This window comes from Vombatus ursinus, unplaced genomic scaffold, assembly GCF_900497805.2.
Source record: "Vombatus ursinus unplaced genomic scaffold, bare-nosed wombat genome assembly UNPS02014798.1, whole genome shotgun sequence".
Lineage (NCBI taxonomy): Eukaryota > Metazoa > Chordata > Mammalia > Diprotodontia > Vombatidae > Vombatus > Vombatus ursinus.
This window is the reverse complement of record NW_020954576.1, coordinates 86,467,347-86,482,743: the sequence shown is the minus strand read 5'-3', so window position 1 is coordinate 86,482,743 and position 15,397 is coordinate 86,467,347. Positions and strand designations below refer to the sequence as shown.

The window sequence follows — 15,397 nt, the reverse complement described above, 5'->3', positions numbered from 1 at the left end:
AGATAGATAGATAGATAGATAGATAGATAGATAGATAGATAGATAGATAGATAGATAGATGGCACAGGGTGAGTGAAGATGAAGGGGTGATATCTGGAGAATAAAATTAAGTGGTGAGAGGATTATGCTGGGAGAAGGAGAAAGGGAGAGGTAGAACGGGGTAAATTATCTCACAAAAAAAAACATAAAAGAAAAGATCTTACAGTGGAGGGGAAACAGGGGAAGGTAAGAGGGAATGAGTGAATCTTATTCTCATCAGATTTGGCTTAAGGAGGGAATAACATATATACTCAGTTGGGTATAGAAATCTATCTTACCCCACAGGAAAATGGGGAGGAAGCGGACAAAAGAGAAGGGTGATGATAGAGGGGAGGGCAGATTGGGGAGAGGGGGCAATCAGAAGCAAACACTTCTGAGGAGGGACAAGGTCAAAAGAAAGAATAAAATAAATAGGGGGCAGAATAGGATTAAGGGAAATAAAGTTAGTTTTTTCATAACATAACTACTATGTTTTGCATAACTGCACATGTATAACCCGTATTGAGTTGCTTGTCTTTTCAATGAGGGTGGGTGGGAAGGGAGGGAGGGAGAAAATTTGGAACCCAAAGTTTTAAAAACACGTTAAAAAATGTTTTCACATGCAAAAACAAAATGAATATTAAGATTATTTTTAAATGTAATGGGAAAAAAATACTATTAAAAAACAAAACAAAAAAAAATTGGAGCCTTTGTCTTCAAAAGAAGCTTGGGGTCATTAAAAGAGCTTTGCAATTTCTTGAAAGGCAACCCAGTGCACTCTTCTCCTCTCCAATTCTGAGCCTGACTTTTTGTCCATTTGTACCACCACTAAAAGTTGTCCATCCAACCGTATGTTATGATTTTGGCAACATTCATTTTTTAAAGAACAAATGATCATAGTAAAGCAAAATAAATTCACACATTTGCCATGTCCAAAAATGTGTCTCATGTTGCACTCTGAGCCCATCAGTCCTCTGTCAGTAGCAACCCCAATCCTCTGGGGTTGACTGGTCTTTACATTGAAGTTACGTAACAGACACGATTCATCCACTTGATCTTTCCTGATGCTCTGGAGCTTTTTCCTCCCTTCTTTCTTTTTAGCAATGAGGTCTGAAATTTTTTCACCACCTTTAGGAATTTCTCTTCTCTCACATATATTATGAATTAGTCCTTCACTGCTTTCAACGTAGATCTCCTCCATGTATACTTAGTCCAATCTAGCTGCTTTCCCCGTCTTATGTAATATTTCTGTCTTCTGCACAGGCACATTCAGTATTCTGATGTTGAGTCCAGTTGTAATGGTTCAATGGACCTTGCTGTTTAAAAGTGTCATAAAAATTTTTGCATATTTTCACCCCATTTTTCATGTCATTGTTCTTTTTTTATCCTTAAACGTCCTCAGGATGACTTATCAACTTTTCTTTAAGCTGATTTTACTTTTTACTGATTTTACACTGATTCTATCTTCGAGGTGATACTGCTCATCATCATTCATCTTTCTTCATAAGATTTTACAAGTGAGTTTATTTCCTAAATCTGTGCTGTCTTTGGGCACCAACTTTGTACCAGGCAAATACATCATGCTTGCTGACCAAGATATTTTTAGGCTTTTAAAAATCTCTTAAGTTATGACAACTGATTTATATCAGTTAAACTTCTGTATAAAATACTACTGGTATTTTGGTTTCTGCTGTGTATTATGCATTTTTCATTATTATTTATTTAAATAGTTCAAGATTGAACTGTCTCAATTGCACACCATCTTTTTTTTTCCTTTCCATTCTTTGTCTTAATAGTTTTTTACTGTGTGATCTTTGTTCTCAGAAATCAGAGGTCTGACTATAGACAGAAAATTAATTCAGAAATGATTTCCACATCAATAACATCTTTTGCTATATGATTAATTTCATTTTGGGGACATTATGCTGTGCTTACCATCGCAAATGCCTACTATTTCTTTTCTCAAGTAAAATATTCACAATGTAAAGGCATGAGGATTTAGTATTCTAGTAGGCTTTGGCTTCTCCTTGAAACAGTAATTCCTACTTCTTCAATCATACTTTCAAGTAGATTTATTTCACAATTCTCATCTATTCTCACCTTTTCATTGCAGTCACGAAAAATCAAAGTGAATGTTGATTTAAATTGGAAGGTCTTAAAATTTTTCTACCTTTTTATCATCTACAACTGATGTTGGTGTAGAAGTTGTAAATACTTTTATGATAAGCTTTTTGGAAATACTTGAGTTCTGCAATTATGAGATAGTCAAATGTCCCATAAAATATTTGTTTTCAAATGTAGAATGAAATCAATCTAGAGCCATTCATTAAGTACCTACTATGTACCAGGTACTGTACTAGGTGCTGGAGATTTAAAAAAAGCCACAATCCCTACTCTTAAGAAATTTACATTTTAATCACCAACTCAGCCAATATCTTTCTTTGCCTCTCAAGGAACATCTGTGGACCATTCTTCCATTTAGATGACACTTCTTTCATTTTTGGTTTAACTTACCCCAAAAATGTCCAGATCTACATGATTCAGCTCCATTGGTATATCTATTTCTTAGTCTCATTATCCAGAGAAACCGAAACAACCAAGTTAAAGTTTATAGATAATCTAAAAACTAAGTGTCTTTTAACACCCCCTGCCCTATTTTCTGCCATTGCCATTGCAGAAGCAGAAAGGAGTTGCATAGGACTGATACAATTTTCTATTTTTCAATGTTTCATGGGATGAAAACATACTTGAAACTCCACAGTCGTGTACTCCAATGCCTCATTATAAGATGGAGGAAGTGCTAGTTCTCAAAGGATATGTGAGATTTTATAGGGTCTGGAGGGTACTACCATACTGTGAAGGATTTGACTATGCAATGAAGCAACAGATTACTTTCTGAAGACCAATCTGGCTATGTATGGAAAGTTGTTGATGAACTTTTTGGCCCTGGAAACCCAAAGGAAGTATAATAAATAAAAATTATGCATAAATCTTCATTACACTTGTGGTTATTTGGATAAATGCACAGGTACTGAAGATATTACTGAATCTTCAGATGGCATTTTCAATCTGATGTTTTCAGATACTAACAAATGAACACATTCTGCTCCTTACAGCATCCTTTATAAATAAAACACAAAAATCATGCCTCCTCCCCTCAAAAGAACCTGATTACTGTTATAATCTTTTCACATGATTCAGCACCTTTCCTGCTGAGCATGAAATTTTATGTATCATTACTTGGATTCATTCAGGTTAATTCACATTCACGTGGATTCACTTCACTCATTTCTTCTTAAAACATTATGTATGAGACTACTTTAAGGGATTAACCAGGGAAGATGGATGAGGGCAGAAGCACTGTTAGTCTGACTGCTGCTATTATTCTTAATTCTCAGTGACATCACTTTTTAATAATTTCCAAAGGTCTATGAGGATTCATATTTTGATGGATTCAGTTGAAACACCACAGTGGGCTGTTGTGATAGAGAAAGTAGAACTTATCTTATATTCCATTTGGAATTAAGACAGCAATGCTAACAATTCCAACCAGAGATAATGGAAGCAGCAATCCTAGTCCTCATAGTGCTGATTCCTGCCTCAGAGCCACCTATAAAAATCAAATTCTTAAATGTGATCCAGGGACTTCTGGAAGACTTATTAAATGTCCACTTAAATACTGTGGACACATTAAAAATGTGTTTAAATTTTTAATTTTTTCATTAAAATTTTTTCAAAGAAAATAACACTCCAGATAAATGCGAATATGAAACAACATATGATCACAATACATATTTATTGTTAGAATTGTTTACAGAAAAGTCTTTATCACTGCTATTTTAAGAGTATGATGATTTCTTCCTCCTTGAACATTGTCTCTTCTGACTATGCTTTTGGAATTTTTATTTAAAAAGTCACAAAACTGGTTATTTTTGAGAAGATGTCACTCTTATCTAAAAAAAAAAAAGTTTTAAGAAGCTCAGCAGTAGCTATTTTCCCTAGTAACTGCGACCAAACAAGGTATAGAACTTGGCAGGCTTCTTGCCACAGATGCACTTGGCTCCAGGCTGCAGCTCACAGAGAGGTTTGAAGGGTGTACAAAGGCTTTTTGCTCCCATGGATGGGGCGCCAGGTTCAAGATCTTGATCTCTGAAATAACAAAAAGAATTTCACTTACTTGTTTTCATTTATTTATTTTGACAACTCTACTACTTTGAATTAGAATACAAAGGTTTTTCACATTAAATTTAAAAAGTTCTTTATAGTTAACACAATAATGATCATATTATAGCTCAACTTCATTCAAGAAATATTGATCTGGGTGCCTACTAGGCAAAGCATTGTGGTAAGTTTTTGAGAGCTGTTGAGGCACAGAAAAGAGTAAGACAAAGCCCTCATCCACAAGAAACTCACAATCTCATAAGAGAGTTGACACAAGTTACAGATAACTATAAAACAAAGTAGGATGTGATATGAGAGGGACCAAATAAAGAGCCATGGGGATTTAGGGAGTCACATTTGCTTAAGAATGCTCAGGGAATGCTTCATAGGAGAGGTGACACTTGAGTTGGACATTAAAAAATAGACATGATTTCCAACAGGTTTTTGAAAACTATACTATTGAGGGGGCAGCTAGGTGGCGCATTGGATAGAGCACCAACCCTGGAGTCAGGAGGACCCGAGTTCAAATCCGATCTCAGACCAGACACTTGACACTTACTAGCTGTGTGACCCTAGGCAAGTCACTTAACCCCAACTGCCTCACAAAACACAACAACAAAAACACAAACAAAAAAAAAAAAACCCAAACTACACTATTAAAGAGGCATTTGCTTACTATTGCCTCTACGATTTTGCCTCTTAATAATAGAAGGACCAAAATTTAAAGACTACCTGGAAGGACCAAACAAATTTTGTGTCAATTGTCATACCTGGTCCACTAAAATTAAAACTCTTCATAAAATGGCTTGCCTTTCCAGCCACTATAGTCTACCCCAAACTGGCCTACTTGATATTCCTCCCACATTACATTCTAACTCCTGTCTCCATACCTTTGTATAGCTGTCCTGTAAACCTGGATTGCACTCCCTTCTCATCTCTGCCCATCAGAATCCCTAACTTTCTTCAAAGTTCAACGCCAGCTCCAATGTGAAGCCTTTCCTAATTCCCCCAAGCAACCAGTGCTGCCCAACCCTACTTGAAACCACCTAGTATTGACTTTGTATTTTAAATTTATTTACATTTGCTCATTTTGTTTCCCCAGATAGAATGTAAGCACCTTGGGGGCAAGGTTGTTTCATTTTTGTCTCTGTATTCTCTGTGCCTATGAGTATCTGGAAATTAGTAAGTGCTTAATAAATTCTCATTGATGGACTACTATATTATACATTATGGATTTAAACGTTAATTTATAATGCTGACATTTACACCTCTGTTTAAAAAAAAAAAACAGTGAGGGAATAATCTTGTTCATCTGAAGTACTGATGACATCTAAGTTCCATGAAGCCAGGCTCAGTGTCTGCTTAGCAGTGTTATACATACAGTCAGAGCCTTTTTATTTTGTTGAAGTGAATTAACATCATAAGAAGGCTTAAAACCAGATCCCAAACACACAAAAATACATAACCCCAACAAGTGCTAAATCAGCATGAATTGATATTGAAGGAGAATTAATATTTAAAGTCATTTCTAAATCACTTGCACTTTTAAGTTGCACTTAAGTTTACCTGGCAGTAGTTTTTTTGATCCAGTCTTCACAGTCAATTTCCCCACAGAAAGGAATCTGAGCAATCTAAGGTGGGGTAAAGAAAAAAATATTGTAATTTGCTGTGTTCCATAAAACATTTTATTTAATTTCATACTGAATCACTTAAAACTATAAAGTGGTATTTCTCAACCTGGTTTTGGTTCTGTTGTTATTACAACCTGGTGTCATGACACAGTCAGGTTCATGACACCTTTATAATACACTTGCTAGAACATATCAGGAAAGATATGAGGAAAGGAGAAGGTGGGGTGGGAGGGACTATGCGCCTTCTGTTTTCCCCCTCATCTATATAAACATATATTTTCACATTCATACATATAGTCACCATTCTTACTTTCTTTACAACAGTTACTATGACATACCATCAGATCAAAAATTGAAAAGGAGACCAAAGAAACCTAGAACAAAATAACACACTAAAGACTGCAGTATTTCAAATATCCCAAAACAACGTTTAGGAAACAGTGATCTAACAAAAGAACAAAGTGGCTGCAAGTAGACCCAAGCTCTTCTCTCAGGTGTACCACAAAGTTGTGACTTTTGGACTTCCTGGGATTTCTTTACTATATCATAAAATTCTGGCTTCATTTACCTAAAAAGCTATAGTGATAAAAATGGGAAAAAAAATATGGAATGCTTTTTTTTTTTTTAAAGATAAGATCTGGATTTAAAAGAGATTTTAGAGATCATGTAGTCCAACTACCTCATTTTATTGAGACACAGAATGTGGCAGACTTCCCTTGGAATGATCATTTCTAACTATTTCTCCCTGCATCCCATAAATAGTGAACTAAAAAAAAGGAATTCTATTATAATTTCAAATTCTACCAGGTCTTGGTTCTAATGCAAACTCTGCCATTCATTTGCTGTGCACCCTTGGTCTTTAAAATGAAGAACTCTATTTGCTCATATGTAAAATTTACAGGCTGGGTTAGAGGCCAATTTAAGAAGTCCCTTCTAGTTTGTTTGTTTTTTTTTCTTTTTGATTGCCTTCATATGTCCATAACAATAGGTTAGCCTAAAATAAAGCAAACCTACAAGCACAAGAATAATCATTATCATCACTTGGAAAGGAACTTAGAGATCATCCACATCAACTTCTTCATTTTGGGAAGGAGGTATACATTGTCTTCCTAACAGACCCAGGACAATGCAACACTCTAAACTGTGCCAGTACAAAGCATTTAGTTAAGTGTTTAGGTTTCAAGGGACTTCCCTACTGAAATGCATAGTAAATATAAATTGAGATTAATACCTTATCAACAAACAATAATAATTACAATAATTCATACTCATATAGCACTTTAAGGCCAATCAATGCAGTTGCTCACAAAGACCCTTTAAAGTCTTATAAAAATTTTATCAAAAACCTGATGTTAAATGACTTACTTCAATTCAAGTACAGTTATTAACAAATGGAGCAGTCCCCACCCAGTCTTCTAACTCTAAGAACAATATACTCACAACTACATAAATTGCTTCTCTGCTGAGATTAAAAAGTAAATTAAACTATGTATTATCAGCAGAGCACATTAATTATCTCATTAGTAGTAACGGACTTTATATAGGTTCCACCTCAAGAAGAATTTCAACAAAACAAATAAATAGTACTATACTAATCTACAGCATTATACAATTCGTCAGTATTTGAAATGGAAATGCTTGATCAACTTCTACCTGAATAACATGACCTCGTATAATCTGAGTCGACTATTCATGATAAATGCAATTTAATTATAAAATTTTATTTTGCCTCTGGTAAGAATATTTTCCCCTTGAATTTAAAAATAGAATAGATTCTTATGAAATGATTTTTGAAGTGAAAAATTAAAACTCAAACTATGCGAGTATTTGGGCTAAGATAACAGTGAAACTTGCCCCCTTTGTGTTGATACTTGGTAAATCATTAGCACCAACTCAAACAAAAAGGATTAAAAACTCTAACATTTACAAAAAGCATTGTTTACAATGAATTAGAAAAGGGGGAAGATCGGAGAAGGGCCAATCATCTTTAATTATACAGTGACAGGAAAACTGTTCAAGGTTTAGTTACAAATAATCTCTTCCTACAGGAAATACATTCCTATGTATTTTGTTTTAAAATGTTAATTCAGCAACTAGCTTAATATTTTATTTGATACTATTTTAACAATTATTTTAATAGTTTTACTTCCAGTTGGCAGTTACATTCCTTAATTTTAAGGAAACAATCACTATGCCCTTAAGTTCAGGTTCATCTTAAAAACAAGGAGCAAAAATTCACCTAGTACTTTTGTTGTTAAATTGTTCAAAATATCTACAATTTAAAAAATATTAAACATGTTATAATTTTTGAAGTGACAAAAAAAAATTCTGTATAATAGCTTATCCAGAATATATTGTAAAATATAAATTTTATGCATTGCCATGAAATAATATAAATTTTTAGGTTGAATTCAATTTCAAGATTTACTAGTTGTATGACCAGGGACAAATGACAAACTGTGTGAACCTCAGTTTCCTTATCTATAAAATGTTGACATAATATTTAACAACTTACAGAGTTGTCCAGAAAGCATTTTATTAAGTTAAAAATGCTATACAAAAGCTTATTGTTACTATAATTTTAACTTTAATTCAGTCATTAAAAGATTTCTGGTTCACACTAAAGCTTAATTTAACAACAAATTGGAAAAATTCCATCATTAGCAATTGTTATAGTTCACTGAAACTATTTTAATGGGAAATGTTGCAAAGACATGTCACCACACTAAGTTCTTAAAAAAGACACATTTAAAATTATACATAAAAAACAAATACCACTGTAACAAAGGCAAACATGTTTATACATTATATGTGTATGTAGTGAGGAATATTAAACATGAGATATAATGATGGTGTGCATTTTACCTAAAATTAGGAATAGAGAGCACATTCATACTCTATCAATGTTTATTTAAATGTATAATGAAATCTGTTTGAATGAGTTCAGTAGAAACATATACACTTATGAGATCTGTATTAAAATGCATAACAGTTCAGTTAATTAAAGCATTCTACACTGGAATAACTCTCAAAAGCAAACCAAGCACAATCAGATTTTAAGAAGTTTGGGGAAAAAAGAATTTTAAAATCAAATACTAGAATACCTAGATGTCTAACAATGATCAAATTCTATTTTATCTGTAAAGGTTCTTTTTAACTTCATAAAAAAAAGTACAACAGCTATATTTATACTAGTCTTGGAGATTTTTCGATGGTTACCACCTCTTAAAACACTATGGGGATGAGACAGGAAAGGGGGCCCAGGGAATAGAAAATACAAAAAATTTTAGTGCCTAAAACATGCTCTTTGGACCTGTACCTGAAATTAAGTTGCAGTCTACCTTAAACTAGGAGTTGAAATGCTTACAATGGCTTATCTTCTATTAGTCTTAAAAGACATTTTAGCTATCTTGCACATTATTAACTTCTGTGAAAGCCACGGTTATTATTCCCATGACAACTAAAGTTGCCCTATAAGCTAATTTATTAACTCATTCAACATTTTTAAAAGATTATTTTTTTAAATGTAACCTAGAGACATTATTTCTACAATAAAGGAAATGAAAATGTTTTAAGAAATAAACTAAAAAAGAAAAAAAAAGAAATAAACTAAACACAAAGAAAACAAATTGGATGCACATTCTTGAAACGAAAAAGAGAAACCCAAATTTCCCCTGGTCAGCTGGGCTGACCTCAACACTCTTTCATTGATATAGGTAGTATAGTCATCGTATGGTCATATGACAGAAGTGATGGGGCTTGAATGAAGACAGATCTAAAGAAACCACACACTCAGGCAAAAATGGGATCAAAGAAACTAAGAATGGGAAAGGACCTTAGTATCTCATTTTATAGATGAGGACAGAGGTTCAAATGATCACTGATACGAGATCTTAGTGACGGAAAAGGATATTGTCCAATGTCCCACCCTATGAGGGAATCTCCTTTACATTTTTTATTAGATGGTCTAGTATGTACTTTATGACTCTAAGTCATGAGAAATTCACTATTTCACAAGGCATTCAATTCAATTTTGGGCTTAATACAAAAGTATACACAACATTAACTATTTTGTCTGCTTGTATTTTTATCCTTGGTACTTAGAATAGTGCCTAGTATATTTTAAGTGCTTAACAAGGATTTATCCATCCCTCTGTGGAAAAATAGACATGCCGGAGACAAAAACTCAGCTAATGTTTTAAGTGGGTTTTGATAGGATGATATGGTAGAAAGTACACTAAATCAGGTATTCTGATACCTGCCTGGGTTTAGCCAAAGCTCTGCCACTCACAGGCAGTCTGATTGAGGACAAGTTGTCACCTCTCTGAGCCTGAGTTTCTTCACTCATAAAATGACATAATCACACTCACAAAAGGATTCTGTAACTGTCCATACATTAGATATTGTGAATATCAACTCCCTAAATGGGCTAAGACATTATTTTTTCACTTACTCAGTACATAGCACGTAATTTGAGCAACCTCATATAGAAAAACTTTTTCACAGCAATCCTCAGGTGAGAATATTGCCATAACAAATACATCACCTCACCTAATTATAAAAAAGGCACAAACATATAGTTCCTTAAGTTTCAACAGTATTTAAAAAAAACAATTAAATATTTTTAATTTACCCACGTGAAGGTTTTAAAACTTTTCAAAAGTTTTTTACCTTTCCAGAATCCAATACTTTCTGAAATTCTTCCATTGTACTGGCTACAACCATGTGAGTTTTGAGGTCTTCAGATGCTCTAAAGAGAAAAGAATTAATAAATGTTTCTTTCTATTCACCAACACTTGTAACCAGTTTGTTAAAACAACATGAGGTGGTAAGTTAGTTGGAAAATATCAATAGATTTGGAAGCAGAAGACCTCTGTTCTTGTCCAGGTTCTGCTACTTATTAGCTATGTGACCAAATATACAAGTTACAGTCTGTCTCAGCCTCAATTTACTCATCTAAAAAGTAAGAATACCACCACCTGATGGGGTTGTTTTAAAAACCAAATGAAGCTTAAAACATTCTTTCAATGTATAGTATTCTTACTAACTTGATCTAACATACCAGTCTCTTCTTGAAGAACTTAAATTTTAGGAATTTAATTGGTTAACTAGGAAGCTAAGAATTTATTATATGCTTTCTTTTTCACTTTCACATGTCAATTATAACCCCACTCCCCTCTAATCAAATGAATGGCATAGAATGTATGGTAGTAAACCACCTGTCACGAATCAATACATACTCTCTCTTTTGCATTCTGGAGCTTCCTGGGACCACGTAAATGCCGTGAAGTGAAAGCTTTTGTTTGGCAACTATACGTTTTACTTACATAAATAAATCAATCTAATGGCTGTGGCAGGTTAAGTATCTTGGTCTCTTGGAGCCAAGCTAAAAGTCCAAAGTTGCATCCTGGTCACATTAAATTTGATGATTACAACATAAAATTAGCTTCATCCCATGCTGTAAAACATGGGTCTCAATGTAAACAGGAATATTTTGGTATTTATTTTTTCCTTTATCTAAGTACCACTGTCCTAATTTGTCTTTTGTCAGTATTTGCTCAAGTCCAAACACAGTTTATAAACAGTCACAGAAGAACAAATGCAAAAAAAATAAAAATGTTACTTGGGATAAGGATAAGGTGAAGAACAGTTAAAGGATCTATAAAATTTCTTCTCTAAAAATTAAACATCATTTTTAAAGAACATATCACATATCTTAGATTTAGTTTATAAGGATCCAACCTTTTGAAAAGGTTAGCCTGGATATCCTCCAAAACATCATGAAGCTTTGTTTCAGTTTCCTTTTCAGCAATTGTCAACTTTTCACCAGTGTCTCGTCTGACTGCTACAAACTGACAGTTCTTCATATCCCGTGGCCCCACTTCAAGTCTGAGTGGAACCCCCTAGAAAATTTAAAGACAACTGTAACGTAAATACTCATACACACAAATACCTGCAATTACATGCATGTCAAGAATCAATAAGAAACACAAATCTATGTATACATAAACACTCTCTCTCTAACCTCTGCAGCTGAGTGGCATACTGCAGACAGTACCAGAACTGGATTCAGGAAGACTTGAGTTCAACCCTGACCTCAGACACTCCCTAACTGCGTGACCCTACTAGCTGTGTGACCCTGGGCAAGTCACTTAACCCTGTTTGCCTCAATTTCCTCATCTGTAAAATAAGCTGGAGAAGGAAATGGCAAATCTCTCTAGTATCTTTGCCAAGAAAACCCCAAATGGGGTCACCAAGAGTCAGACATGAACTGAAACAACCGAACAACAACAAACTTCTGCAAAATTACAAAAGCACACACGGGAGCTATTGAGTTATTAAAGACAAAGCATGATTATCATCACAAAGATCACTGTGTAATGATTTCACATTTATTAGGTAATTTCTAAATCTTTAAGAAGCTTCTACTCTATGTGGCAATGTAAGAAAACCGAGATCTTGAGGGTTCAACCAACTCTACCGTTAATTATGATAAAATATTATCAAACTTGATCTAAACTATGGATCTTTTCAGTAAAGAAAAGCATAAGCAAACAAACATATTACCAAGACACAACTGACTCATGGTTATGTGTAGGTCTGGGTAGTTCAAGACGGAGACAGGTATATAGCAGGCACTTAATAAATGTTTATTGGTTATTAATTGGTAGAGGCTATGATTACTATAATACTTAAGTTCTATGACCTCAAGACTTGGCAGTCTCCATGGGACCCTTACAATACTGACTGCTTGAGAGATGAGTGGCCTCTAAAAGTAGAGCAACAGGCTGAAGATTCCCTAACCTGAGAGTTTCTAATTCCATCCTCCCAGTCATCTCTAAAATCACAGGAGCATATTAATCAACAGAAATCTCAGTTTCTTTGCAAAATTAAATAAGACACTGAAACAACAACACTGTTGTCCACTAAATGTTTGTCCACTAAACATTTTAGGATAGCGTACTGGTTTTGTTTACAAATAATGGACATATAAATAGAGCTTCTTCTTTTTTATCTGCCCTACAGCTAAACTTCCTTTTATGTGTTGTCTGCCCCAGTTGGAGTATGAGCTCTATAATGAGCAGGAACTTTCTAGACTTTTATATTTGTATCCCTGAGCATGGTACATAGTAATCATTTCGGTAAATGCTTTTTCATGCATGCGAGCATTCATTCCCTAATAAAAAGATAGAATTCAGCACCAATGAACAAAAAACAAAAAACAAAACAAAACAAAAAAGCAGAACAATTTTTACTATCTCTAGTCATAATTCTGATTTAAACCTTTTTGGCTCGTAAGTAGGAAGGGCCACACAATTGATTCGGCCTCACCATTGGAAATATTTCCCCAAGTTTAAGGAACACTGGGTGATGCAACAGCCTTGTACATCCAGGCTCAAAGAAAGGAGGGTAATTGAGAAGGGCAGAGACGAAGGTGAGGGATAGAGGAGTATAGACTAGTTTTACCTTCTTGCCCAAGTTAAGAAGAAAGCAATAAGCTGCTCCTTTAATGTGTCACTCTAGATGCAAAGTTGTGTTCCATGACCATACATAAAACAAATAAACAGGGACTATGTAATGTGATTACCCTAACCTAAGAGTCCCCTGTGTCCCTCTACCTGCATTGTGCTCTAAGGATGGAATATTTGGATTGTTCACTTTTAGTCTCCCTAATAAAAGAAATAGGTAAACACAGATATACTTTAAATATTCAAATAATAAAATTTATCCCCTAGAAATTGGTCTGACTTTGTAAAGGAAAATACACCTACTATTACTGAAGTGTTGTGCTACGCTTACACAGTATTACATGAATAATCGATGAAGCAAACAATTTGAGGAGAAACATATTATTATCTGGAGAATTCCAACAAAGCACATAAATAGTACTACTACACTATATTAAACACGATTGCTTTGTAAGAAAGGAAAAGGGATTCCAAAGAATAACAGGGAAAGTTATATAGGAGAAAAAAGTTCTAGCTATTTTGCTCAAAATGAAAGGACTGTCATGTGTTAGAATAGAAAACCAATGAACAGAAACAGAAGGGACCTCAAAAGTCAAATAATTCAACCCTTTATTCAACATTTAACTTCCCTCTAAAAAATCCCAGCAAATAGTTACATAGCCAATGCTCAAACTCCTCCTTTAACAGGCAGTCCATTTTTATGTTAAATTGCCCCAACTGTCATGAAGCTTCATCATACAAACAGATGAAATCTATTTCTCTAATCCATTTCACTGAATTCTCTGTTTCCCTAATTGACCCAATAGACCTGTCTTTTGGAGCCACAAATAATAAACAACTAAACACAAAAGAAATCAAGAATATTATGCAACACAGAGCAACAGTATAAAAATTAAGAGATTTTAAGAGAAACTGACGATTATCTACAAATAAATTTCTGCCATAAGATTCTGACAATTTAAACAGACTAATCTCAGAGAAAAAAAAATTATAAAAGTCTTTAAAGAATACTAACTTCTCCTTACACCTCAAAAAGAAAAAAAAAGTACCTCACAACTAGGGTTAGGATGGATTCACACTAAAAATCTTTTAAATTTACCAATAAAATAATCCCTATGTACATACATTATTCTTAAGTATAAAGAATGGTAGAACATTACCCAATACCTTTTTTGAGGCAAAACTAGCATTAAACTACTAAAAAAATTTATTATAGACAAATTTCCCTAATGAAAATAGATGCAAACACACTAAATGTTAGCCAACAACACATAGCAATGGAAAATTCATACAGTAAAATTATTCCTCATAAGCAGACAAGATTTGTACCAGCCATTCAGGTTCTATCAGGAAATATGCATATTTCCTGACAGAATCAACATAATTAAACATATAAACAACAACAAAAAAACTCAAGACAAGCATGTGATAAAAGCAACAAGACAGAGCAAGCCTTTGAAAGAAGTTCAACCAGGAAGAAGAGATGCAAGGAGCAATTTTGGCAATGTGAAAATAAGAGCTACCAATAAAAATTTATTTAAAAAAAAAACACCAATATTCATTCCTAATAGAATACTAAGAAACAATAAAAAAAATCCCACACATATGTCATGAGATTTTTTTCTCTCAACAAGATAAAAGTTTCTACCTTAAGACAAAAGCCAAAATAATTTGTAATGGAGAATCATCTGAAGCACTGCCACTAAAAAGTGGTACAAAGTATGGATGCTACTTTTTACTTCCCATGATTAGAATTTCTAGAGACTGCACTTATACAAGAGAAAGATATGATAAGGATTAGCCCTGGAAATGAAGAGGTCAAAATATCACTATTTGCAGATGACACAGTAACGGGCTTAGAAAATTAAACTGTTGTTTTTGTTCAGTTGTTTCAGTCATGTCTGACTCTTCGTGACCCCATTTGGGGTTTTCTTGGCAGAGATACTAGAGTCCTTTGCCATTTCCTTCTCCAGCTCATTTTACAGATGAGGAAATTGAGGCAAACAGGGTTAAGTGACTTGCCCAGGGTCACACAGGTAGCAACTGTGTGAGGCCAGATTTGAATTAAGGAAGATGAGTCTTCCTAAAGCCAGGACAGGCACACTATCCACTGAGCCA

The 15,397-nt window shown here is 34.1% G+C and overlaps 1 protein-coding gene across 1 annotated transcript in view; it reads right to left on the bottom strand.

Moving 5' to 3' along the window:
• Nucleotides 1-3,795: 3,795 nt before the first annotated feature.
• The window catches only part of LOC114049648 (bifunctional glutamate/proline--tRNA ligase-like), a 70,765-nt gene continuing 59,163 nt past the window's right edge, over nt 3,796-15,397 (bottom strand). The window contains exons 30-33 of the mRNA XM_027870923.1: nt 11,553-11,713; nt 10,482-10,560; nt 5,746-5,810; nt 3,796-4,167 (exon numbers count right to left, since the gene is read on the bottom strand). Of these exons, the coding sequence (XP_027726724.1) occupies nt 4,017-4,167; nt 5,746-5,810; nt 10,482-10,560; nt 11,553-11,713 (456 nt within the window). The 3' untranslated portion in view covers nt 3,796-4,016. The remainder of the gene's footprint in view (nt 4,168-5,745; nt 5,811-10,481; nt 10,561-11,552; nt 11,714-15,397) is intronic.